Source organism: Mastacembelus armatus, chromosome 20, assembly GCF_900324485.2.
Source record: "Mastacembelus armatus chromosome 20, fMasArm1.2, whole genome shotgun sequence".
NCBI lineage: Eukaryota > Metazoa > Chordata > Actinopteri > Synbranchiformes > Mastacembelidae > Mastacembelus > Mastacembelus armatus.
In genome coordinates, this window is record NC_046652.1 from 250,228 (window position 1) to 277,651 (window position 27,424).

At 39.1% G+C, this 27,424-nt stretch overlaps 1 protein-coding gene across 1 annotated transcript; it reads right to left on the bottom strand.

The window, feature by feature from the left end:
• Nucleotides 1–4,562: 4,562 nt before the first annotated feature.
• Nucleotides 4,563–27,424, bottom strand: LOC113121595 (tomoregulin-1-like). Its single transcript, XM_026292240.1, has 10 exons — nucleotides 26,517–27,424; nucleotides 20,571–20,680; nucleotides 17,106–17,235; nucleotides 12,353–12,379; nucleotides 12,078–12,168; nucleotides 11,628–11,776; nucleotides 8,650–8,697; nucleotides 8,444–8,564; nucleotides 7,963–8,124; nucleotides 4,563–6,344 (listed from the first exon to the last, which is right to left on the bottom strand). Exons 1-10 carry the CDS (start codon nucleotides 26,650–26,652, stop codon nucleotides 6,260–6,262), a joined length of 1,059 nt encoding a protein of 352 aa, XP_026148025.1. The 5' UTR covers nucleotides 26,653–27,424; the 3' UTR covers nucleotides 4,563–6,259.

Below are 27,424 nucleotides of genomic sequence, written 5' to 3' on the forward strand. Positions count from 1 at the left end.
AAATTCAAGCCATTACTGAGAGATTCTGGAAGTCTTTTGTGTCCATGGCCATAAGACTCTGTAATTCCACAATATAAACAATAACACACACACACACACACACACGCACACACGCACGCACGCACGCACGCACACACACACACACACACACACACCACATACATCCCATCCATAAAAGCTCTGGTCTTCTCCAGCCACGTTGCCAGTTCGTCTAGTCTACCTTCTTGGTAGTTACTTCACTCGGCTCTCAGAAATTGAGAAAGAAAATAAATACTTACCTTGTCTTTACTCTACAGGTTGCATTCTCCTCCACTGCTTCTTCATCTTTTAGGAGAAAAGACTCCTGCTCCCGGTGTTCCGTTGTCACCTATCATCTCTGGTCATCATTGGACAGCCGTCAACTCGGACACAAGAGCTCCTGGATCGAGACACACTTCATCTCCAGCATTTTTATAAATAAAGAGCCGTCAAATAAAAGTCTTGCTAACTGTGTTCTGCATTTGGGAGCTATGTCTGCTTTTTGATTACAGATAAATAGTGCACCCCTGCCACAAGCGAACCTCCAGGTTGTCTGTTGTTAACCCTGAATCCAGCCAACAAGTAACGCACGGATCTCTCTCTGTTTGAGAAAGGAGGGACAACACCAGGATCTGTACACGCTTCAGGTTACTGGACTGGAGCGGGAGAAAACGATCTCCAGTCGCCTAATGGCCTCCCCTTCTGAAGGGGCAAAAACCAGAAGGTCATCCAGGTAACAGAGGAAACTGGAGAAGTTCAGATCACCAAAGATGCTGAGCATCATTTGCATAAAAGATGCCCAGCGGTGGAGTAAAGGTTGTGTAATGCTTATCTGACTCATGAAGGGGAATATTATGAAATCCAAAAGTAAAGTCCATGGTACTTAAGGAAGCATTACCACCCAGGGTGGCAAGACAGTCCGATTGATGGGGTAGAGGGTGAGCATCCTTTACCGTCCTAGCATTAAGTCAGTGGAAGTCGGTGCAGATCCTCAAATCACCCGACTTCTTCCATACCATCACCAGCAGTGATGCGTACTCACTTAAGGACTTACTATGATGCCCTTCATCTCCATATCTGACAGTACCTCCCTCAACTTATCGTAGTGAGCTGGAGGCACAGGTTGGTATGGGAACTGGAAAGGACGATCATTGGTGAGGTGGATACGATGGACAAAATCCTTTATCTCACCTCATCTAACAGACTGGTCAGACAGGGTCTTACTGAGACCCCTGTCTCAGACAGGGTCTTACTGAGACCCATGACATGCCTTCTAGAATACAGGTCTGATGCACTGGTGAGGATATTGCTAACACTGCCCATGCTGCCCCTCTCGTCACATAGGCTGGCTAGTTTAAAGTTGCACTGGAGATAGGGGGACTGGACATGTCAGAATTGTGGTGGTTCTGTGGGCATCCCATTATTATTTGTTTTGAAAGATAAACAACTGATACACAACCTGTATAGTCTACAGTGCACATTGGTTGTGTGTGCGTTTGAGCTACAAATTTTCCATGATGACCTATGAGTATTCTGGTGGCCAGAGAAACATTCCATGGACGACAGGGACACAGAGTTTCTCTTGCAAGCTTCGAGATGTGCTGTTTGCTTGGTAGTGGGGGGTCTGAGCGATGAACAGGTGAAGGAAGCTTTCCTGTCTTTCCAGCAATGCCTGCCTCAAATAGTGGCAACAGCAATAGCACTGAGCTTAGTGCATCTGCTGTGAGCTTCCATTGCCTCTCTTTAAGGCTGCTGACGGCTGATGTTACAGCAGCTGACCCTTTTAGGTAGCTGCCAGTCAGATAAGGCAGATAAGATGTAAGATGTAATGCAGTAAGAGCTGCAGGACAAACTTCAAGTCTTGTATGAGATCTTCAGAGACTCATTAGTTAAATATCAGAAATCCTCAAATAAAGCGAGCGCAAATTATATCTCTTCTGTGACTGAAAAAATTGGGACAAACCTAGAGTTTTATTTAATATGTTACACTCTGTTATTAATCTCTCTGTCTGATTGCTTTGATGTCTCTTCAAACCTGTGAAAACTTTCATAAATATTTTGAGAAGACTGAGGACACTAGATTAGACAATTAGACTATGTCCCATCAGTTTCATCCACATGTCCCGCTGCTTTTAATCACTTTAAGCCTGTTTCTTTTGCAACCTTACAGGAGATTGTTAAACACCAGGGCCCATATTCACAAAACTTCCTAATCCTAAAAGTTGCTCCTAGTGATGAAATTCAAAGAAAATTCTTTGAATTATGACGTTTTCTTAGAATTTCCCCTTAAACTTAAGGCCTAAATCTTACTAAAGATAAAATTGATGGATGAAACATCTTAGCCCTAAAAACAGCTCCTAAGGTAAAAATTATTAAGAGTAGAGAGGAGGACTTTTAAGAGGCTTAAGAGTTTCTTTAGCAGAGGACAAAATGGCTGAAAGAAGAAATATTCTCCAAACACTGAACGATCATGAGTTAATTAAACGTGTGATGTGATAATGTTTGTCGTCAAACTTATTAGAGATGTGCTCACATCGCCCACCCAAAGTAGTAATGTCATAACACCAGAAATGAAAGTGATTACAGCACTGAGGTATTTGGCAACTGGAAAAATGCAACAGTGCAGCAGTGATGACTTGTGTCTGTCCATCAGCAGAGCAATCACACAAACTATTGAAACACTTTAACAGCCTCATATAGTGACACAGAAATCTTCTGGTTTCAGTCTCTTCTGTCCAATTTGGTTTCCTTGTTCTTTTACTTCCTTTCATCTCTCTTGGATTGGTGGCTACATGCCATCCAAAAGTGCAACTTAAACAGACTGCTGTCATGTAAACTGGTAAAAGCTGAGCCATTTAGCTCCCATCAGTCTCAAATGGATTAAGTAATAAACTCAGTATGGTAAATAAATTTAAATAAATAAGTTTCCTAAATCATTTTAGTCTCCCAGCTAGGACTTTTTAGGCTAAGATAGGAGCTCTCTGAGAGGATTCTAAGAAGCTTTGTGAATACAGGCCCAGAAGCCTACAGCCTGCCCTCAGGACATTATTTTCTCTCCTTTAAAAATCTGGAGAAAGTCATTCATGCATTTGTTTTTTCAAAGCTCAACTACTGTAATTCTCTATACATAAGATCAGAAAACGTTATCACGTTTACAAGCAGTTTAAAATGCAGCAGCAGGATGCTGACAGGTACTCATAAACGAGACCATATTACTCCAGTCTTATGCTCTCTTCACTGGTTGCAATGTGTTATCAAATCGAACTCAAATTATTATTTGTTTTGAAATCACTTAGTGGCTTGGCTCCTCCTTACCTTGCAGATCTTCTAAATCGACTTTAATCCACTAGATCTCTTAGGTCATCCAACCAGCTGCTCCTGATTATTCCTAATTTTAAGGCTGAAACTGACGGCGGACCAAGCATTCTCGGTAATGGCACCCTTTTATCTCTACACATCAGATCAGCTCCAGTTATATTCACATTTAAAAGTCGGTTAAAAAAATCACCTACTGTCTCAGGACTTTGCTTGATTGCTCTACCAAACCAAAGCTTTATGTATCTGTCTCTATTGTTCTTTTTTTTATATGTCATTGTTTTATTCTATCATTTAAATTATTGCTTTGTGCAGCACCTTGGGCAACAGCTGTTGTATTAATGTGTGCTTCATAAATAAACAAGCAAACACGTAACACGGCAGTATTTCTGCCAGCAGTATGTCTGAACAGCAGCTATGTGTCAGTTGTTTGTTGCTGTTGTTTGTTATTTGTTGGGGGCTGTTGTGCACACATGGCACATGGTTGTGGCTCAGCAAAATGTTATTGTGACAACATTGTATGGGCCTGCTGCGGTGGAAGCTCTGTGGCACTATAGCTCTGAGCTACTGAAAATGCTGTCACTACCACTTTTTGAACCTTGTCCACCGCCAGCAGAGAATTTGGGAAATCGTAAGATTTCCTTCAAGTATGGAATGAAACCAGCAGAGCGTGGAGTTGAAAGCTTTGCAATTATTCAGTAGCTTCTCCATGTCAGCCAGGGTCAGGGCCCTGCTCTGTCCAAACAATCATGTAGTTTTGGTGTTTTATGAGTCATCATTCTGAACATTTATGTTACAGAAAATAATAATGGCTCAAATTTTAGATTTTCAGATGTACAACATTGTGATGAAAAGCTTCAGAGAAATTTTAGTCAAGGTTTGAACAGAGCTCTCCAACTGTTCTACCTAGTGTGGAAGGCCAATTTTAGTGAAGTCTATAAAACCTCCTATCCTGTCTAACTCAAAAAGACAGCTTCCAATAACTGGCAATGTCATTGTCCTGATGCATTACAGCATCACTTTAAAACTACTGATTCAATGTCTAGCTCTAAATCCAGTACCCTTAATTATAATTGTTTGGTTTCCATCCTCACATTTGTGCTTAAATACCATGTTATACACTGCAGACTTTTCAGTATTACATCAAGTGAGAGGAAAATGAAATGAGTGAATAGATCAGAACATTAACACAGAGATTCAAACATAATTATTTAATTCTAGTTCAACTACAGCACAGTCTAAACGTCAATGGTTCATGCAGTACACAACATCTACAGTAAAATCAGGCTGGATTCCAAAGGGCATTACATAACTGAGACCACAGCTTCACAAGAGTTTCAACAGTTTACAAAAATGTTTTTCTCATTAAAAAGTTGAAGAAATAATATCCCAATGAGCAATACTTTAAGGGACCTCAGCCAAGTGTATCAATCTACTCCTTCTACCACAATAAAATGACAAATACAGACATATCATACCATCATTACAAAAAATATATAAAAAAAGAAGAAACTCCACCAAAGAAACAAAGTCATTTAAATTATTATAAGCAGTTAAATCTCACACACAAAAATAAACATTGGAATCCATTTCCGGAATGGTGTCATCTGAAAATTAAGCAATAATCATTATAACAACCTATACAATTCAGCTTGTATCTCATTTATTAAGCAGTAGAAAAACAGTATTTTGGTTTTAGGTGCATCTTACCATAATAAAAAATAGAAATTATAATTAAATAATAACCTGACTTAAATGTAGGTATTTTCAACCCTGTGAAATGCAGAAAACCACAAAACAACCTATTAGATGTGAATCTAGGTAAATACACAAACAGGCTGCAGTGGTCCCTGATGACATCGTACTTCTGATACTGAGCCCGCCCTAAAGTACTAAGGTAAATAGTAATGCAATAATCAACATGACAAAGAAAAAAAAAGTGAAAGTAAACAGCCGAAAGACTTCATGCTTTTGTTCTAATAATGAGCAACAGTATTTCATTGGGAAATTGATGGTGTATCCTGACTATAGATGCAAAATAACAGAAATAACATGACTAAGTAGCTGAATACATATAAATACCACTAAAGCAAAGCAGAGTGCCTGAATTTGAAAACCATCTCGCAAGATTTATGTGGTTTGAATTTACCTTGGCTTCACCAAGAGACATTTATCCTCTCTAGCATGTGCTGTGTGTTCCCCAGGATTTCATACCTGTTGGACACACCTGGAAAACCTTTACTAGGAATATAAGGGGAAAGTTAGGCTGCTTGGATTGGTTTAATTCACATAAAAATCAGAGATAAAGATAAACTTACAGAAGATATATTCCTCTTTGTGTCATGTGATCTGTATAATGATCACAAAGTACACAAAGACTCCCTGAAAGAAGTATTTTGCAGGGGCTAATTTTGTTAATCCTAATTTATTTAAGAGTAGAAGGGTATTTTTAGTCTTTCTTCTATTTAAATCTAAGCAAAAGGACAAAAACCGCATCATCCGCATCCCACAGGGTGAAAACAATAAGAAACAATCTGTATGTTTTCAGTTTGTATCTTGACGCTCCAGCATGGAAAATTAAATCAGATAAATAATGCTTCAATTTCCTGTTGGAGGATCCACAGTGTTTTAAACTCATAGGAGCAGCATGACAAACACAGACCAATGTGAAGGTCAATGCTGAGTCTGATGAAAAAATAAGTCTGAAGACCATTAAGAGACAAAACTGCGCTGGCATAAAAAAATAACCCATTCACAAAGGAAAAATCTCTAAAATAAGGCCCCTTAAGAAATTGAAAAATTATTTTCTAAGAGGGAACAAAAAGAGGCACTAAGTCAAGATATCAAAAATGCAGTCTGTCTGTGTGGTACAAAAAATTGGGTTTCTTCATAAAAATGTGAGGAAAAAGAAACTGAAGAAGAGCAGCTACATCATCCTGGAGGATGTTCCTGATGGGAAATGACCAAGGTGCTGCTTCTGTCTGCGTCCGCGCTTCGCCTTATTGCATCTCCTGCAGGACACAATGAGAAGTACACATCAAGGACATGGAGTTACAGATACTTAGTTACTGCATGAATATTACCCCCATCAGACGTGGAGATATTACTTCTACATATTAACACAAAAACAACACTTGATCTTTGAAAAAATATTTTGACAAGAAAAAGCACAACTCAAGATCTATTTATGTGCTTTAAAACCAGATCACAGTCTTCATAGCTTGCTCAGTTACCATGGAGATGGCTCAGATGCTATCACATAACTGAACCATGCTCATCCATTGATACTGTGTGTTTGAAAGCTCCCAGTAAATCTCATTTGTGGACACTGATTCAGGGTTTTAGATTTTTCACTCTGACTTTGACTGTGTGCAGTGTGTAAGATTTAGTACCATCTAGTGGTTAAGATGCAGATTGCAACCATCTAAATATCCATCATCCCTCCATTTCCAAGCATGAGAGAGCCTATGGTGTCCATTAGGAATCTTATCATCCATGGCGAGACATGTCGAGTGGAAATATGTAAACTGATGATTTTGGATAGATTGATACATAGAAATCAAATTTAACTAACTTATTCAGCAAGTAAAACTATAGATCATAATTGCTGAATTGTGGGCAGCATGGTGGTTTAGTGGTTAGTACTGTTGCCTCACACCAAGAAGGTCCCAGGTTCATAACCCATCAGGGGTCTTTCTGTGTGGAGTTTGCATGTTCTCCCTGTGCTTGTGTGGGTTTTCTCCAGGTACTCTGATTTCCTCCCACAGTCCAAAAAATGGATGTCAGGTTGATTGGTGACTCTAAATTGCCCATAGGAGTGAGTGTGAGTGTGTGAGGTTGTTTGTCTCTATGTGGCCCTGTGACCCTGTCCAGGGTGTACCCCTGACTTTCACCCAAAGAGAGCTGGGATAGGCTCCAGCAGATCCCTGGGACCCTGGTTAGGAATAAGTGGGTATAGATAATGGATGGGTGGATGGATGCTGCATTTTATTGTTGATGTTACTGTCTAATGTGCTTCTGACATAGATATGAAACACTCATTCTAAGCTAAAGAAAGGACTGAAATTCTTTATACACTAATGAAAACATGATTATGAATACTATGTTTCATTTCCATCTAATTCTTAGACATTGCACCTTACTTACAAAATGGCCAAAACGTCATTGATCAGGGTGTTTATGTCAAAGCAGTAACATTCATACATTCAGAAATAACACTTCTCCTCTAGACCTGCCTTGACTTTGACAGATATTTAGTGGTGGAAGTGACCTTATTAAGGTGTGGAAAGGTGACTGTTGAACTTTAGATACAAGACTGAATAAAGCCTGGAGTCATTATCTCTTCTGTCATCAACCCACTACAATGGAAAAATCTACTTTGAAATCATGTCTCTCTAACCCCCTACCCTGATCACTGTAACCTGGATTTGTGTTTTCATGACATTCAAAAATCACATTACTGGACAAAGCCAACAGTAACCTAGTTTCTAAAGTGCATGTAATGTCAATGTCAGCTGTGCTTTTTTTAAATGTTGTGTCTCAATAGCTTTAATAAAGGTTTAGTAAAAATTTCAGCCACCTGAACTGTAGAAGTGGTATCAGTATTAGCAGTGATGTGATTGTGAGTACCTGGTGAAGCACATGACCACAGCTACAATGACGGCGATCTGAACTGCTCCGATGATGGAGGCGATGAGGATGTAGTGCAGCTTCTGACCGCTGGGCACCACATACAGGATGTTAAAGTCCAGCAGCTGATCACACTGAGGACCACCGTACGCCGACTCACACCTAACACATAAAGACACAACAGTCAGTTTTATGGTTTGTGCGAACTAAAACTGGGAACTGATCCATTTTAAATGGACTGTGGCTAAATTGATTCTGACTGAATTTTCAGTGCCACAGCAATCTCTAGTATATAATTATTCATTATTTATTACTACATATTGGTACTCCTGATCCAGTACGGGATCAGTGCATTCCTATTTAAATCTTCAGTCTCAAACAGCCCTTTGAAGAAGCAGGGGTGTAAAAAATGCTCCTAGTTCAAATGTAACTGGTCCAAAGACAGAAGTATAAACAAATACTGGGTAAATGTAGGCATTACCTGCAGGTAGGTAGGTTTTGTCTCATCTCACATTGGCCGTGTTCACAGAACTGCTTGTAGTCGTCAGGACAGGGGCTGGGATTCTCTACAAACCCCTCTCCTTCACTAGACCGGGGCACATCTGGAAAAAATAATTAAAAAAATAAAACCACGGTTTATGATATTAACTGGAGTAAACAAATTAAACTGCAGTGATGGAGTCTTACTGAAGATTTCTGGTTTGACCTTCATGGTGTCATCTTTTCTGCTTTTGTCTGCACAGAAGAAGGAAAACATATAAGACATTGTATTTTACCTGTGTTTTTTAGTTCCTTTGGTTTTAATTAGGTAATTTGAGAAATCTGTATAATACATTTGTATCTTTATGATGGAAGAGTTTTAGAATAGCAGAATCTAAATATATATAATAGTATATGTAAATTATTATGTAAACGTAACGTTTTTATGCTTCTTATAAATGTCAGACAAGGGTCCTGAAATATTTATATAATATTGTATGAATTCAAAAATTGTGATTTGCGTGCAGCTAGAAGTGACTTGTACACTGTTAAAGTAAAAAAGTCAATTTCTGTTTCAAAGTTCCTGCAATTTTCTTGGCAGTTTAAAAATAACTGACTCAATAACTGACAGTGACATGGTAAGATGATCTTTTTCTCCTATTTAATACGGCAGTACATTTTTTTCTTTGGCATTTCTTTCTTTAAATATTCAGATCTCATTCCTTATCCACAGAGGACAAACCCTTTAAATTTTAATGACCTCCCAGTCTTTCCTCTAGCACCACCCACAGGACAATATAAAGCAGTGACTGTGTGGTCGGATCTGGCTGACACATGGGGTTGGTGTGATGCGGGTCTGAACAGGAGGTCGAGCTACTGTTTCCACAAAGACACAGTTTCTGCTTCTGGGTGATGCTGTCCTACTAATATCCTACTAATGATGAAGTCATGCATCTCTGCAACTCTCTTAAAAACAAAATGAAGATAAAACCTAAAAAGAAGACAAGACAAAAGGGGAAGAAAAATATTAATTTAAGGTTTATGAGTTTAGTTTTTTAATTTTTAAAAAAACCTAATATAAGAAAATTGCCAAAATGTACTGTTATTTTCTGTGGTATTTTTTATTTATCAAATCAATGTATTTTTAAGATTATAATTTTAGGGTTGGTCATGGATTGAAAATTTGATGTATATTTATGTTTCTTACTTATTAGTCATACAGACAACTGTTTAAAAGGAACTCATTAAAGGAGGATGATGAATTTCAAATAATGTCAAACTAGTGAAATATTTTAAGCACTGAATGGAAAGTAGATGATAACATTGGGGGCAACAGGCCCCCAAATCCTCACACATTTTTCATCACATCTTTGTCAGACATGTTAGTAAGCTTTTGTTTTAGATACAGACATACAGTTTTAGACACTATTTTTAGATTTTTAACATTTCAAAATTCAAGATTCCTTTTATTGTCATTCAAAGCATCACACCAGAGAAGCAGAACTATTTGGCTGCAATTTAATAAGCAAATTGATTAAATTTGATAAACTCAGAAATGATCAGCATATAAACTGTCTAATTAAATCATGAATGAATGTTTTCATACATTTCTTATGTGAATTGTTATGTGAATATGAGATGACTGCAGGCCATCCCTACCCTGGGCCCACCTGTTTTTTCCAGATGTATTACCAAAATCCGTCGGCCAAATTTGAATAGTCACAATAAACTAGAAAGTATTTCTTTCCAATAATAACCAAGCTCATCAATACAAGTACAACAGCTAGTTTAATAGCCATGTCAGCAAAAGGAGGGTAGGTAACAGTTTTTAATTTCCACTTTTACTTTTTATATGCAAACTAAAAAATACGAATAAAAAACAGGTAAATGAGTAACAATGAGATGAAGAAGAGGAAACCACAAAGCAAAGGAGAGGATTAGAAAAAATGAAGGAACGTGGAGGTTGTTGTGTTAAAATGTGACCAGCTGTTTGTTCAGTCAGGCGTGTTAATCCTCTTTTCAAGATTCAGGTCAGGTCAACATTCAATATAGATGAGCTGTTAAAAAAAAAAAGTCTACTTTACAGTCTTCTTTTACCTCACTTTTTTCTGCTCGTGACTCGTCCGTCATCTCTCCTTACATATCTGATGCTCCCCTTTCTCTTTTTCTTCCTCTAAACCCACTTCTACACCCTCACCTGCGCCTGTTTCTAAAGTTTTCTTTCTTTTCATACCTTCTCTTGTCATTCTGCCTCCTATTTTCCTCTTTCCTGGTTTCCCTTTAGCTACTTATATCTTTCCACCACCTCTTCTAATCTAATTTTCACTGCCTTTTCTAAGTTTACCTGTTTTTCTTTTACCTCTGCATTTTTAATTCTCCTTTTTTAAATAATCCTTTAGACTTTCTCCTTTAGTTTCATTTCATCCATCCCTCCACCTCTTTCTTTATTCATCTCCTTTTTACGTTTTCCCTTGTCTTCTGTGTTTTTCTTTCTCCTTGTTCCTCCTTTTCTGTCTATATCTCTCCCTCTTCTACTCCTTCACTCATGTTTTTCTGTTCCAATTTGTCATATCTGTTTCTCCATTTCTTTTATCCCTCCCTTCCTCCTTCCATCTTTCTTCTTTGTTTCCATTTCTGGTCATCTGTCCTCCTCCTCTGTTTTTGCAGTTTTCCTTTAGTTATCCCTTATTGTTCGTATTTTCTCCCTCTGTGTATCCTCTCATTTTATTTTATATTTGCTCCTTGTCTCATTTATCCTCCACTCCTTCCTTCCTTCCATCACCTCCCCTACTTTCTCTTGTCCTCTACTCCATCTTCTTTTTTCGGCTCTTCTTCCAACAAACCTCCTCTACTACTCTTATTCCTCTACAGGAAAGTGTTTTTCCTCCACATTTTTCTTTTTCACCGTGAACTTCTTTTCTTCTCTTCTTCCTAGCCACTCTACTTTTTCTTTGCATTCGTCCCAGTTGTCCACCATCCCATCTTTCTACATATCCTCTCTTCTACTTGCTCCTCCTCCTCAGTCTTGCTTTACTCTCTGTGTCTGTGGTCGATTTGACATTTGTTGGTCAAAACATTCTTAGTAGAAGCTGACGTAAAGTCATTGTTATTCAAGTCCCATTATTCAGGTTTAAACCCGTCTGACACAGTTTCTCTTAAATAGTCTAGGTTTATTTTATGATTACCTTGGCAGCGTCCCACATGTTTGATGTCAATCTTAAGTTGTTTGAGGCAGGACGCCTCTCGTACATGGCAGGGTGCGTCATAGGTGACCCCATCACTGCCGCACACCGGGTTGTTGTTGTGACCGTTACACACAATGTTACACATACAGCTAGACACAACAACACACACACAAACAGTTAGACACTCCGACATCAGAAATATCATATTCACTCTATGTAGCATATTGCAATAATTTACACTCTTGTGGAGCAACATTGTTGAATGGAAAATTTATGTTTGTGTCTGTGTATCTGTGAAACATTTGACATGTGCTGCCATCTTATTGATGCCTATTCATTATATATAAACACAGTTTGTCTTATGTGGCTGTGGGTGGATTGTAAGAAACTACCTTTACACACCAACTCAAATCTGAAAAATGTATTTGCTGAGTGCATGTGTGTACTGACAGCAAATCCTCAGAGTCTTCATCACATTCGGCTCCAAATTTGCAGTTTCCACATTTTGAGGCCTTTTTACCACGGCCAGAGCCCTCATCATCTGCAGAGAAATAAAACATCACTACAGCGTGTCCTCTACATATATCATTATTATTATTACTGTTGTTATTATTATCATCATTATTATTAGTAGTAGTAGTAGTAGTAGTAGTAGTTTTTCCATCGGTAGTACTATTATGTATTTGTCAAATATTGCATTAAAAAAGCAATAAATAAATGTTTACCTCTATCTCCAGATCCAGAACCACCATCTGAAAAACAGATAGAAAGACAAAAAGACAACAACAGTTAAGTTATCTGTTATGATGTGATTAGTTTAGAAGATATTTGTTGGAGGAAATAACTTTTCTGGTGCGGACTGTCACCATCTGATCAGAAAACAACAGCATATTCACAGTGTGTACTACACAGTAGCAAAGAGACAGCACTCTATTATCACATGAAATATAATAAAGATGTTATCATGTGTAATATTTTCCGGTGGAAGAAATGATACCTAAAATCTCCTCTTCAGATCTTTACTGCAAGTGAGAAGTAGTTTTTTTAAACAAGCTGCCCATTTTCAAAACTGTAAACTCTTAAAAGTTTTATATACATTTCTCACATTTAAGACAGAAAGGCAGCCTGCCATGAACAGCCCAAACATGATCAGTGTTAAATATCAGTATGGTTTTCCATGATGATCATATTATCATGGTCCTGTGCTCTACGTCAAATTTAAAGTTGGCAAAATAATAGAAACATGGTTCAGATCAGCAGCAGAACTGAAACAGTTTGAACAGTGAGCATCATCACCTTCAAGAAGGAGGATTTATTGAAATAATGCATTAGGTTCAGCCAGGAGTACCTAATAAACTGGATAGTAAGTGTAATTACAGGTAAATTTCTATGTCAGCCCCCAACTCATGAAACATTTTCAGCTGACACAAAAAACAAAATTGTTCATTATTTTGATTTTTGATATTTAATTTATTCAGTTAACTCAACAGTTCAACATATATTTTTTCTACACATTTTACTTCCGAAGCCTACCACCATGTTAATGTCCTTGTATTTTTGGTTTCCTGTCGCTATCATTTCTAGTTTGTTCCCTCTCTGATTTGTCCTCTCCTGGGTCATTAATGTGTCCTTGTTGGTGTGGGTGTGGCGTTCCACTCCACTCTTGTTGCCAGCTCACCTGATTAAGCTCTTTTGTACCCCATCTCTGCACTGTGTCCTTCAACAGATCGTACTGTCTGCTGAAGTGGTTCATCTATTTGTTATGATGTGAGGCGGTGAGGATGTGAAGGAGAGGACCCAAATGCAGGACAAACACAGTTTTTATTTTGACCTGGTTCAGGCACAAACAAAAACCCTCTGTCCAGGAACAAAGACGCCATTCGGCACGGAGAGGCAAGCACAAACACAAACTTGTAGTCCACATACATCAGGTAATGCTCCAACAAAGAACAAAGCTACCTATAAAAGTCCACACAGGAAACCAAAACATAAGACCACAACAGTATTATAAAACAGCTCACTGAATGAGCTGCCAATCCCAACATCAACTCATGTTAAACCATTTCATATGTTTTACTCTTAATTAAACAGAATTCAACTGTGCCAGTTCTGTCCATGTTCTGCATTTCAGTCTCAAAAAGTCCATTGCACATAACAGAATGACACAACCAACAACGGACTCAACCAGGGCATGAATCGGCCTCTTTACAGAAGATTATTGACCAAGGATCTCTTCCTTGCAAACATCAACAGTAAGCTGGCGCTGGTATTTAAATTCACTCAACTAAGCAATTTCCTATTCTTACCTCTCAGCATTCACACCTCTGTACCCCACTCATCTTCACCTCTGGTTTCTCCTTCAACAAGCTACTGCTTGTGTGAACAACACAAAGAAATAAGAGACCATTCACATCTCACACTCTCCTCCATCAGTATTAGTTGCTGGCAAGGGGAATCATCTCTGTGCCTTCTCCTCCAGCCTCTCCACGTGAATACAGGTTTGCATCACTTGAAGTGTACTCGGAAGCAGGGGTGGGTGAGTGCTTTTATTTTGGTATGTCTGGTCACTTCTTGATTACCAGTCCAATGTGGCCTAATGATTGGGCTCATCAGCAGCAGTTGTTGGACAGTCAAACTAGCCCGTTTTTCCCATTACCAAGGAGTATGAAGATTCAAGCCACTCTTTCCCATCATCACTGTTCTTTTTCTGTTGTAGAGTTAATTGATTCATGTGCATACATTTTTTAGATAATTCTGTTGTTCTCCAGGCAGGGATGCACACTCTACTTGGCAAAGTGTTGGTCTAACTTCTCACTGCAATATCCCTAGTTCTGTCCGGCTCCTATAATCCAGAATAACCTCCTTGGTCTTGCTGGTGTTCACAACAAGGTTCTTGTCTGAACACCATTTTGTCAGGTTCTGGATCTCCTCTCTGTAGAGTCTCATTATTATCCGAGACCCACCAGTATAAGTCTCCAGGTCCGAGCCCTCCCCAGTCAGTCCGCTCAAAACAGTCCTGAAGTGCTGAGGAAGCCTCCTCAGACCATATCAGGTGGTAGGTTTTGTTCTGCATATTATATACAAAGGATTATAAAATGGTATCAGCTTAACAAAGATGTGGTCTGACATACCCAGGTGAGGAGCTGCTACAGCCTTGTATGCTCCCAGGATGTTGCAATAAACCTGATCAAAAATACTATTGTCCCTGGTTGGAAAATTTATGTAAGAGCAGGTATTTGTTGAACTTGAGGGCTTGTTTATTTCAGCTTTCATCATAATTCATCCACAACCTTCCTTCCAGTTCATTGTAGAAGTAGGTACTCTGGGCATCTGCCTTTCCCAGTGGCCTTACCCAATCAGTAACTCCATCCACATGTGTTCTTCTCCTAAAACCTCTCCACAGCTAAACAGAATTATGATGTAGAGAAAGTAAATTCTTCTCTGTATAATTGGCATTAAAGGGCTTTTTATGTCCACAGCCGGTCCCTAGCCATTCCTGATTCCATGTAGCCATATATTTGGTCCCTGATCTCCCTCCAAAGTCATCCTCAGCATTGTTGACCAGTTCAGTGATTCTTCATACATCATTGCATCTAAACTTCCCTCAGACATTAAGACAACAAGGACTCATGTCCGCATTACATCTCTGAAGTATGGAAAACTTTCCTTCAAAGCTCTATGCCAGTTGTCTTTTGCTTTCCCCACATACTCAGATGATGCATACCAACCAAGACTTGGAGGCTGCATGGTCCCGTACCATCCCCCAGTCCATCGCCTTGGATCTCTCAGCTTGAAGAAGAGGTGCAGGACCCAAGTGCAGGACAGACAAATCTCTTTATTTAATCTGGATACACTAGGCTTGGCTACAACGGAGAAAAATCTCCATGCTAAAGTCACAAACTCCGCCACTCGGCACAGAAACGAAGAACTATCAGGGCTCTGCTACTCGGCATAGAAATAAAATATAAGGCACTACCAAAATGCAAATGTTTGTCATCTGAGTCGTGTTTTTCCTCTGATGAGAAAGTAAACTTTTCGTCACTATCCGGAACCCTCCAAAGTGCTTCTTCAACCGTATAGCGTGTCATCATCCTAATGCACAGAAAAAGTAAGTAAATTTCTTGGGGGCGCATACATAATTGCCTGGTTCACCTCAGATCATTTGCAACAAAACGGACCAGCGCGTTCGTCAGCCCCTGAGGGTTAATCCTCCAACAAGGAACAAAGGAAAACAGGAGGTATATATATATATTAGGAATCAAAGTCTAATAGAACACAGATGAAACAAATCAACTAATTAACATAAAGCTACCTATGACTTACATAGTAGACACACAGGAAATCTGAAACCAAAATAAAAATCCAAGCAGGAAACCAAAACTTCAGGCCGTGGCAGTGTCAAATTAGGGCTGCACAATATATCAATTCATCATCATCACAATGTGTGAATGCCCACTTGTCACAATGCAGGACGTGCAAAGTAAAGTAAGGCAAATAAAGGGCCAGAACATACTTCACACAAGTTTGCAGATGCAAATGACATCGTCTGTTCCAGCATGCTCGCTTGTGTATCAATGAAGGTCAAGCTCATTCCACAAGTGGACCAGAAGTTCAGAACATTTCCATGGTTGAAACAGAAGGGGTCATTTTGCTCCTTTTGTTTCTACTGTTCCCCAAGCTCCATACAGCTTGCTCTTGCATCATGATAGGATTTTCAGGTGACACATGAAACCAATCTTGCACAGTTTGATGCGTTTGCATTTGTTTACTTAAGTGAAGTGTGTTTTGGGCCTAGCACAAAATGATGGTCCTTTTTTCTTGTTTAAAACAAAGGAAAACTCACGTGGTTCATATTTTCCATGACTAATCAAGAAAACTGTCTGAAATAATTTACTCTAGTTCTTTGGCACTCAGTTGCAACCAACAAAAGCAACATTAGTTGTATCAAATTTTTCAGTTGCAGAAAGAACAATGTTGATCAAATACAGGTATTTGTTCTTGTTTCCTGTATTTTTCATATTGCAATTTGTATTGTTTTTCCAATATTGTGCATTCCTAGTCCAAATGTCGGAATGATCACTTAGACCCACTTAGCTCTTCCTCACTCGTCACTGAGGACAACAGACGTATTTACTGTCATTGTGCTCCAGTCTCAGAATATAAGCCAGGTCAGTTACTTTGGCTTTTTTAAAATGTACACCATTAAAAACAGAATCAAGAAAATACTAGCCTATGCCTACCTGTCTGAACAATCAATCCCTCTGCCGTCAGACTACGATTACCCAGCTTCATAAAATTAACCCCACGTTTCATTTGTCAAAGCTAAAACTAGCATCTTCCAGCTCTCTCTGAAAAACTCAGTTTTATATTTTTTCAGCCTAAACGTTAGTAAAAAAATATAAGCCTATATATTGTTGACTTTTAATTGCAATATTTTTACTACACACATTGCTAAACACATGTATGTGTATGTGTTACCATGGTAACAGGGTCCCTCTGACACGATGGTGATGGCTCTCTGTTTCTTGCAGGCAGCCCTCCTCAGGAAACACTCATTCTGGTATGTATCTCCATTTGACCCACACACAGGGATGTATTTCTTATGGCACTGCAACAAACACAAACACAACCTTTGTTTCACCTTGACAACAAAAACCCTTCACCTTTATGAAGGCATTATTGCAGATATCACAAAAACCAAGCCATAAGGTCCAAAGGACTCTCTGAAGACCTTGATGATAAAATTTTGTGGTGAGGCATTTATCAGGGCATGGGTTTAAATCGTTTCTAAAGCTCTGAGTGTTCCCAGGAGCACAGTGGACATGATGAATGTTAAATGGAGGAGGTTTAAAACCACCAAGACTCTTCTAGACTTGGTCAAACTGAGTAATCAGGCAAAAAGGGCCTTTAAAGGAATCTGTGTGAAGAAAAACGGAACTCTCTGGGCAGAAAGTGGCATTATACTATGGAGGGGGCTCCTCAGCAGCAAGGACAGAGAGACCAGTCAGAACTGAGGGAAGTGTGAATGCAGCCTTTAAGAAAACCTGCTGCAGAGTGCAGTGATTTGAGGGTAGGGGGTAGAACTTCAGTATGACAACGGCCTAAAATCTCAGAAATAACTTTTCTCAAATTATAGCTACTCTAGATGGCATAACCCTGGCCTCCAGCACTACTGTAAAAAACCTTGGAGTTATTTTTGACCAGGACATGTCCTTTAACTCACACATAAAACAAATCTCTAGAACTGCATTCTTTCACCTGCGCAACATTTCCAAAATTAGGAACATCCTGTCTCAAAATGATGCAGAAAAATTAGTCCATGAATTTGTTACCTCAAGGCTAGATTACTGTAACTCATTACTATCTGGATGTCCCAATATCTCTATAAAAAGCCTCCAATTAATCCAGAATGTCGCAGCCAGAGTCCTGACAGGAACTAGCAAGAGAGATCATATTTCTCCTATATTGGCTTCTCTTCATTGGCTCCCTGTAAAATATAGAATAGAATTTAAAATCCTTCTTCTCACATACAAATCCCTTCATAATCAAGCTCCTTCATACCTTAAAGACCTCATAGTACGATATTATCCCAATAGACCACTTCGCTCTCAGAGTGCAGGTCTACTTGTGGTTCCCAGAGTTTCCAAAAGCAGACTGGGAGGCAGAGCCTTTAGTTATCAAGCTCCTCTCCTATGGAACCAGCTCCCAGCCTGGGTTCAGGAGGCAGACACTCTCTATACTTTTAAGGCTAGACTTAAAACCTTCCTCTTTGACAAAGCATATAATTAGGGCTGGCTTCAGGCAACCCTGAACCATCCCTTAGTTATGCTGCTATAGGCCTAGACTGCCCGAGGACCATCGGTGCACTGAGCTCCCCTACCCTTTTTTCACTCTTTGTGTCATTGCAGCCATTTGCCAAAATCAAAAGATTATTTCTCATTAATGTACACTCAGCACCCCATCTTGACAGAAAAAAACAGAAATGTAGAAATTTTTGCAAATTTATTAAAAAAGAAAAACTGAAATATCACATGGTCATAAGTATTCAGACCCTGTGCTCAGTATTGAGTAGAAGCACCCTTTTGAGCTAGTACAGCCATGAGTCTTCTTGGGAATGATGCAACAAGTTTTTCACACCTGGATTTGGGGATCCTCTGCCATTCTTCCTTGCAGATCCTCTCCAGTTCTGTCAGGTTGGATGGTGAACGTTGGTGGACAGCCATTTTCAGGTCTCTCCAGAGATGCTCAATTGGGTTTAGGTCAGGGCTCTGGCTGGGCCAGTCAAGAACGATCACAGAGTTGTTCCGAAGCCACTCCTTTGTTATTTTAGCTGTGTGCTTATGGTCATTGTCCTGTTGAAAGGTGAACCTTCGGCCCAGTCTGAGGTCCTGAGCACTCTTGGAAGAGGTTTTCTTCCAGGATCTCTCTGTACTTGGCCGCATTCATCTTTCCTTCAATTGCAACCAGTCGTCCTGTCCCTGCAGCTGAAAAACACCCCCACAACATGATGCTCCCACCACCATGTGATATTTCAGTTTTTCTTTTTTAATAAATTTGCAAAAATTTCTACATTTCTGTTTTTTTCTGTCAAGATGGGGTGCTGAGTGTACATTAATGAGAAATAAAATGAATTTTTTTTGATTTTGGCAAATGGCTGCAATGACACAAAGAGTGAAAAATTTAAAGGGGTCTGAATCACTGTATATCGCTGATGTGCAGTTACTGGTCCCACCAACCTGCAGTGTCTATTTGTTGTTTATTGTTGCTGTTCTTTTCTCTCTGCTCTATCCACTCACCCCAACCGGTCGAGGCAAATGGCCGCCCAAACTGAGCCCGGTTCTGCTGGAGGTTTTTGCTTCCGTTAAAGGGAGTTTTTCCACTCCAAGTGCTTGCTCATAAGGGAATTGTTGGGTTTTTAGTTTTAGTTTTTGTAAAGTGCCTTGAGATGATTTGTATTGTGATTTGGCGCTATACAAATAAAATTGAATTGAATTTAAGCAAAGATCCAAGGGAATGCAGGAGTGTCTTCAGGACAAGTCTCTGATGAAGTCTTGAGTGGCCTAATGAAAAGCCCAAACTTAAAACCCACAGAACATTTGTGGAAAGCTGAAGGAGACCATTCATGGACATTTACCATCCTATCTGACAGAGCTTGAGAGTATGTGCCAGGAGGAAGATAAGAAGAGGATAAGATAAGAAGAGGATAAAGTGCCCAAATCCAGGTGTGCTAAGCTTGTACAGACTTACCCAAGAAGACTCAAAGGTGTAATTGTAGCCAAAGGGGTTTCTACACAGATGTGAATAGATCTTAGTTGTAATATATTTGCAAAAAAAGTCACACATGTTCAAACTTTAATTTTAATCATGGGTTCCCATGTGTATCTTGAGCAATAAAAAAGAATAAAATAAAAAAAAGATCAAGTTAAAACTAAATATTCACAATAGAGTGTGCCAAAACCTAAGTGGTAAATCACAAAAGTAACAATTATTTCAACCTTAGAGGTGTTGGCAGTTTCTCATTAAAATGTGAATGAAATGTAGTGAACACATTTAGTTTTATTTATATTGTTAAGGATGACTATAGAAAGTAGCTGTTTGAATATATGAGATTGTAGCTAATAATGTTATTAATTATTTGTTTGTTAATGAGCTATGTTTCACTTAAGGGAAGATCAATAAACTTATCAGGTCCAGTGTGACCTGCTGCCAGTCATCAGAATTGGATTTTCTTGCTTACGTGCACATAAAGCTGTTGACGTAAAGTAATTAAATAATTCAAATGCTGTTTGTAATCAACATAAAACAGACCAGTCTCAAAGGAAATAACTTCAGACTGGGACTCTAAGATAAGATAAATAATGAAAGTGTATTTTGATCTAACACTTTCATTGATTTGTGATGAGCTGTGCAACTCCTAGAGGACACTGTGTTTGTCACACTCACTTGAAATTGACAGACACACTTGATGTCTGCTCCGTTCTCACGGCAGGTTCCTCCAAAGCGGCATGTCCCGGCATCACACACACGCAGGTCGCTCTTCTTCTCTGATAGATCTGAAATATGTACGTACATTCAGGTAAGTTAGTCTTGGAGAGATTGATTCAATTTGCAACTAAAATTGTACTCCTCAGTTTTATTCCGATTACACTGAAATAATTCACATACTTATAGATTCAATGTCTCCACAAATTAGTTTTCATGGTGCAGACTAAGTCATCCCAAAAACAGACTAAGAATCTGCAGCTTAAGGTGACGCTCACTAATCCCATGACAACACCATAGTTTCTGCTTGATCAAAGCTATAGTTGTAAACAAATACAAAAACAAACATTATACACAGGCATCTATCTGCTTTCAGGTGATTTATAATGTTTTAAGCAACTTGTTGCTGTTTGTATACTGTTTAGAAAAGCTGTGCCTGATGGGCACATGTGCCCATTTATTCAAGAGCTGTTGAGATAGCTCATTCTCAGCCAAGCTCCAGCAACAGGACTCACATCGATAATCTGGCTAAAAATGAATCAAACTCACTGTGGGAACAATGGCACAACACACACTGAGAGAAACTATTATCCAGGGTAGTAATTTAATGATGGCAGTTGATTGGTCGATGGCCCAGCGGGCTAGCCAATTAGAGCTGTAATTACAGGGGTTGTGACCCCCCTTCTCCTCTGTAATTAGTAAATACCTCAATGTGCTGATCCAGCTAGAACAACCTGCTGACACACACAGTGCCAACTGAAACGTTAAACAAAATAGCACTGTTCCTGGGATTCACTCCGTCAACTTCAGTCTCAGTTTTCAGAGCTCACCTGACTCCTCACATCACTAATGTTTCTGGCCAAGGTCAGAATCAGTATTTTAATCACATTTATGTTTTTATATTAGTTATCGTCAGTTTGTCTATGGATGAAGCTGCAAGGACAGGTGTTTCTGCACTACAAGTGAAAATAAAGATTTGATGATTTATTTCTGTGTTATTATCCAGTCCACAGCCATGCTAGCAGCTCTGTGCTGCTGTATTAGGCACATCAGTCCCTTAGGCTAAATGCTACTAGCGTGCTAAAACACTGATGGTTAGCAGTTGTCGTGTTTACTCTGTTTACTATCAAATGTTAGCATACTAACATTAGCTGATTAGAAAAAAAGAGTAGAACTGTTAAATGGTATTAGTTCTGCAGGTTTTTGCAGGTACAATTCACCAGACAAAAACTTAACAGGATGATAAAATTCATTACAATTCCTCCTCTAGTGAATGTGAATGCCAAATATAATCACAATAGTTGTAGAGATATCAGTCTGACCAACGTTACCAGCCACCGAATGTCATGGTTAAAAATGTCAGCATTCTCTGGTTTAGCTTCTCTGCTCTGACAACTTGCTGTGTTTTTCAGTTTTAACTATTTGTTTCTGGTTTGAATATAAACATTTTGATGAAATACTGAAACAACATCTAGTAAACAACAACAGCAATTTGTCCTAAATAGTAAAAACCTTTTTTTTTCAATTCTAATTGAACATTGCTAACTCAACATGCAACATGTGACCTGCTGAATCTGACAACATATCTCATCTTATTATCAATGTAGTTATTAATTGACACTTTTTCAGAGCAAGTGCTTATGATCTACAAAATTTAAGATCATTTGGCAAATGATCAGCAATAATGTAAAGATTACTTAATGTTTTACGACAACACAGAGCAGCAGTGTATTCACTTTAACTCCAGTAAAACATCCTTCATCATGCGACAAACGTAAGACACAACTTCACTCTTTTGAGATTCAAACTGGGTCAGTGCTTATAAAACCTGTCAGCTCTCATTCCGTCTGCAGATCTTCATCTTGCTGTGAAGAGTTTTAAACATCTCCCCAGAGCTTCCACAACTTCTGATAAACACACACACCTCTGCCTGACACATAACCCACAGCTTTTCAATAATGTCCAGTTGCTCTAGTGACAAACTTCTCCCCTCACAGTCATTGGTTGCTTCAGGAACCTACAGGTTGTTTACATCTTTTGACAAGTCTGCAGAGACCCTGTCACAGAGGCTCTGTGGGGAGTTGTAGTGAGTAAGGCCTCCACTTACAACCTAACAAAACACATAACCTGTCTGCAGCTGTTTAAAAATGTGAGAATGAAATGAAGATGTCTGTCTCAACTCGGAAACTACAAGAAGTAGAAACTAAATCACAGGAGTGCTGTTCATAAGAGGAATCAGATGATATTTTGCTGCACTGAAGCTTTGAATAGTGTTTGTATTCTATAGAAATAAGTCAAGCCCATGCATTAGGCATTTAGGTTCATTTATTTACAACCTACAGAGATGTCAGCCTAGTTAAAAACTACTTTAAGTTATTTGACTGGTATTTGCTTGTTAAATGTATCTTAAAATGTGATAAATAAATTAAAGTAGTAAATTACAGCTGTTCTATGGTGGAATTATTAAGTAACAAAACACTGAGATACTGATGAGTCAGTGAATAGTGGCAGGACTACACATCAACATCCCCTCATACACAGACCAAACACAGGAGAACTTCAGAGGTGCTAGTAGTTGTAGTTTAATTCTGGACACAGTCAGGTGAGCTGTCCCTGTTTCCAGTCTTTATGCTAAGCTAAACTTGTCCTGACTCCAGGTCTGCAGGTAACACACGAAACTCTCAGATTGAGGTTAAGTGACAAAACTATAGCTTTAAAGTGTTTTATCAGAAGCAGTGTGGTGTACTGAAAATGAAATGAGGCCTGTCAGCAGCAAAGGGCAGCGAATGAAGCAGATCAACCTCTAACTAAAGTGGAAATGTGTTTCCATCCTCTAAGGATCAGTGAAGCGAAGCCTGACGTACCTTCTCTCTCTCCCTCCTCACCCTCTAATAACTTTATTATCTCACCCTGTCCTTGTTTTTCTCTTTCCCTACATCTTTCCCCTCGCTCTCTTCCCAACAGGCTCCCACATCTAGAGACAGGAATATGTGGGCAGCTGAACACTGCACCAATGTGTAGTAGTGAAACCATGTTCATGAAAGTACTGCTCTAACACCCTCCACTCATCTGTGGTCAGTTTTTCCAAAAGCACTGGAAAATGGTTGGATATAAGATTTGGATCATAGTCTCTGTTGCATTGATTTCACTACTGTTGTAGTGGTACAACCACGTATGTGACAAATAAAGATTTTGATTTGATATTCCAGTTCATCCTACAGGCGCTGATGGGAATCAGGTCAGGGCTCTGTGCAGACCAGTCAATTTCTTCCACACTAAACTGGGAAACCATTTCTCTATGAAGCTAGGTTTGCACATCATAACATTATCCTGCTGAACCATGGTGGTCTCCCCAGACTGCCACTGATTCGGATGAACACTCTCATCGTAAATAATTTTACTCTTTAAAAAAATGTCACTCTATTTTATAGGTGTATAAATTACTAATTATTTCCTACCATGCTTCCTGAAAAGAACTATTTAATTTAGTACAGCTGCTAAAGAAGACTGGAATTTTATTAAAAGCTCCATGTAAACCAAAGTAAATGATTTATAACACATTTCACAGTTAAAAGACATTTAACAGAACTTTAATAAGGCTTTAAGGATACAAATGCTGATTAAACATCCTATTATATTTTCTGTTTCTTGGCTTATTATTGATATCACCTTTATCGTTTCGGTGCCATCTTTTAAATGACATATCTAAAACAATGTTGTTTTACTCCTGTGATTTTGTGCTGGGCCAACAATCAATCAAAAAATAGCTCATTCCCAAACATTTCTTGTTTGGTTGTTCTCAATTAAACGTTTTTCTGTTTCACCTAATTAGTCATAAACTTAATAATGACAAGCTGCTGAAGAGAAAAATATCTTCTCAGTAAAATACGTGTAGCTGAACTAAAGTAGACGAGTGTGTTAAAAAAAAAATCCAGGTCATCTGAAAATTGAAAACACAAAAAATTTCATTCTTTAGATCGTAAAAAAAAAGCATAAAGCTACACTGACTGAAAACATCATGATTTAATAATAATCATGTTTGATTTATTTATGATTTAGAGAATTAAAGGCCTCATCAAACTGCATCCAGTGAAAAACAATAAATCTTATGTGCATAACCAAACCAACAATGTGCATCTCACAACACTGTCTGATTTCTGACTTTTACTCTGTCTGTGGCTCTTCGATGCAAGTCCATGCAAATCTCTAATCTCAAATCTCTTATCACAAATGTTGATATTACATCATTCATTTATATTGAAACTATTAAATAGGTTTTTACCATATGAAATGTTGCGTTTACTTAGTTATATCAAACAGTTTCACAAAATTTGGGTGAATAAAAAGGAAAAAACAAAACTAAACGCAACAACATGAGTAAATAATTAAAACTGCTAGTTAAAGGCTACATCATATAGTTTTGCTGAATTAATTTTACCCTATTTCATTTTTTTTCAAGGGATTTAAGTTGACACAGTTCAGTTCACTGAACACAAAAGAGCTGTATTAATGTAGGATTTTGCTGAATAAACTGCTTGCTCTATTTAAGTGGGTCAAAAAAAACAACAACAATTCAACTCACTTTTAACTATCCTCAATAAAAAGTGGCTGTGGTTCAAGGGGTAATGCAGATTATCCACTAAACAAAGGGTTGATGGTTCAATCCCCGGCTGCTCTAATCCACATGTCCAAGTGTCCATTGGTGTATGGGCATGTGAATGATTGTCAATGGGCAAATAGTGGAAAGCACTTGAGAGGCGAAAAATGGTGTTTATGTCCATTTAGCATTTATGTAACCCACTTACTTAAACAATGCAAGTACAACTGAATCATACACCAATCAACAAAATCCTGCAATATTAATACAGCTCTTTTGTCTTCAGTAAATTGAACATCACTGCATGAGGTATCCTTTAATTCATGCAGTGTAGTTGTATTTACTTAATAACACGTTGTTACATTTAATTTACTGTTTTGTTTCACATTTTATTAACCAACTTAATAAAGTAAATACAACAATTGATTTCTGTTAGGAAACTGTAGTGGAGTATAAAGCAGCAAGATGTAAAACTACACAAATAAGGTGCAAATATCTCTATCTATATCTAACATCTATAAACTGCATTTGAATTCAGCACTTCAGTAAATGTTACTTTTCACTTACTTTTGTAGATCTGGCTGTGCAGATGGGATTTATTTACAGTGGGATAAAAACTAAAAATCACCAGACTTAGCCTTTAAAGTTTACAAGCCAGTGTTGTTCCTGTTTGATGTGCCCATGAGTACATTAATGCATATAGGCTGAGCAAACACACACATAGGGAACTCCCTCATTTAACCTCACCCTGCTTCTCTACCCTGTAATTAACTCTAAAATAGAGCCCAGTTAAAGTGAGTGGTCAAAGCACACACACATTGACACACACATTAGGGGTAATGAAAAGACCTTTAAGTGCCTGACTGTGACACACACACACATGCACAAACACACTTCGTTGTGCAACATATCTGTTTCAGCAAGTTAAACCCTTATCTAGTTACCTCGGACCCAGCCTCTGGCCACCCTGCTAAGGTGTTTTCATGATGGCTGCACTGTTGCCTTCAGTAAATACTCACTTGGGGAACAACACTGTTTTCCTTGGGTAGCATCTAAGAGTGTCCATCAAATCTCTAGCTTGTCCTGCTGTGGTCAGCATGACAACAGAAACACAAAGGTGTGCCAATAACACCTGGATCAAATAAGTTCTGACAGCATAATAAATAAAGATGACTGTGGCCTCTGACCGTCAGTATAATTTTAAACCAGTGACAGAAAAACAGCTATTTCCATACCTCCCACGTTCAGACCGGCCAGCCTGAGTTAATCTATGACGCGTTCAGGTGTAAACAGGACCAGGGGAGTCTCACCTGTACAGTCGGCCTTCCCGGGGCCACAGTCTGCACTGCTGCTGCCACCACTACGGGGGACTGAGCTCTGAACGGCAGGTAGAGCCAGCAGAACCAGCAGGCAGAAGAACCAGGAGAACCAGCACACTGGAGCCATGATGGAGGACAGAGGGAGGCAGAGAAAAGAGACAGAGACAGATGGAGAGATGGCTAGAGACAGAGGGGAGAGGTGGAAACTAAAAGGTAGGGAATAAAGGGAAAGACAGCCTAGAGATAAATGGAGTGGGAGACAGAGGAGTAAAAGAGATTTAAAGAAACAGAGATAAATGGATATACAGAAAGAGGTGCAGGTGGGGTAGGCTATACAAAGAGATAATTAGATAAACAAAAACTGAAAACCAATCTCCTTAAAAAAATTCAATACAAAAGGAGAGAAAAAATCAAATCTTGCAGCGAAAATAAAACAGCTATATCCTCCTCTCCTACGTGTGTTTTCCCCCTCTCTCCAAAAATTCAATCCCGTGTCTTTCAGGAGAAAGGCTTCATGGTCAACCAGATTAGAAACAGGCTGGAAAAACGACGAGAGAGCCGGGAGGACGGTTGCAAAATTAAGCCCAGGATAACAAAGCAAAGCAGGGCCTGGGGATTCACACGCCGACCCCCCACACCTCCGCCACCCCTTAAAACCAGTCTGTTCACAGCCTGGACTGAGCCTCCATCCCCCAGCCCCACTACCTCGCACTCAGACCGGCGAGGAGAACCGCAGCACAGCGCGGAGATAAAGATCCAGGTAGAGGTCGGGACGGGCTTCCAGCAACATCCAGGCCGAAACGGAGCGAGCGCGACCTGGACTGGGGGCGGGGGGTGGCGATGTACAGTTACGGTCGGTCGGCCAGTCGGACCGGGACTTTTTTTTGTCTTGTTTCTCC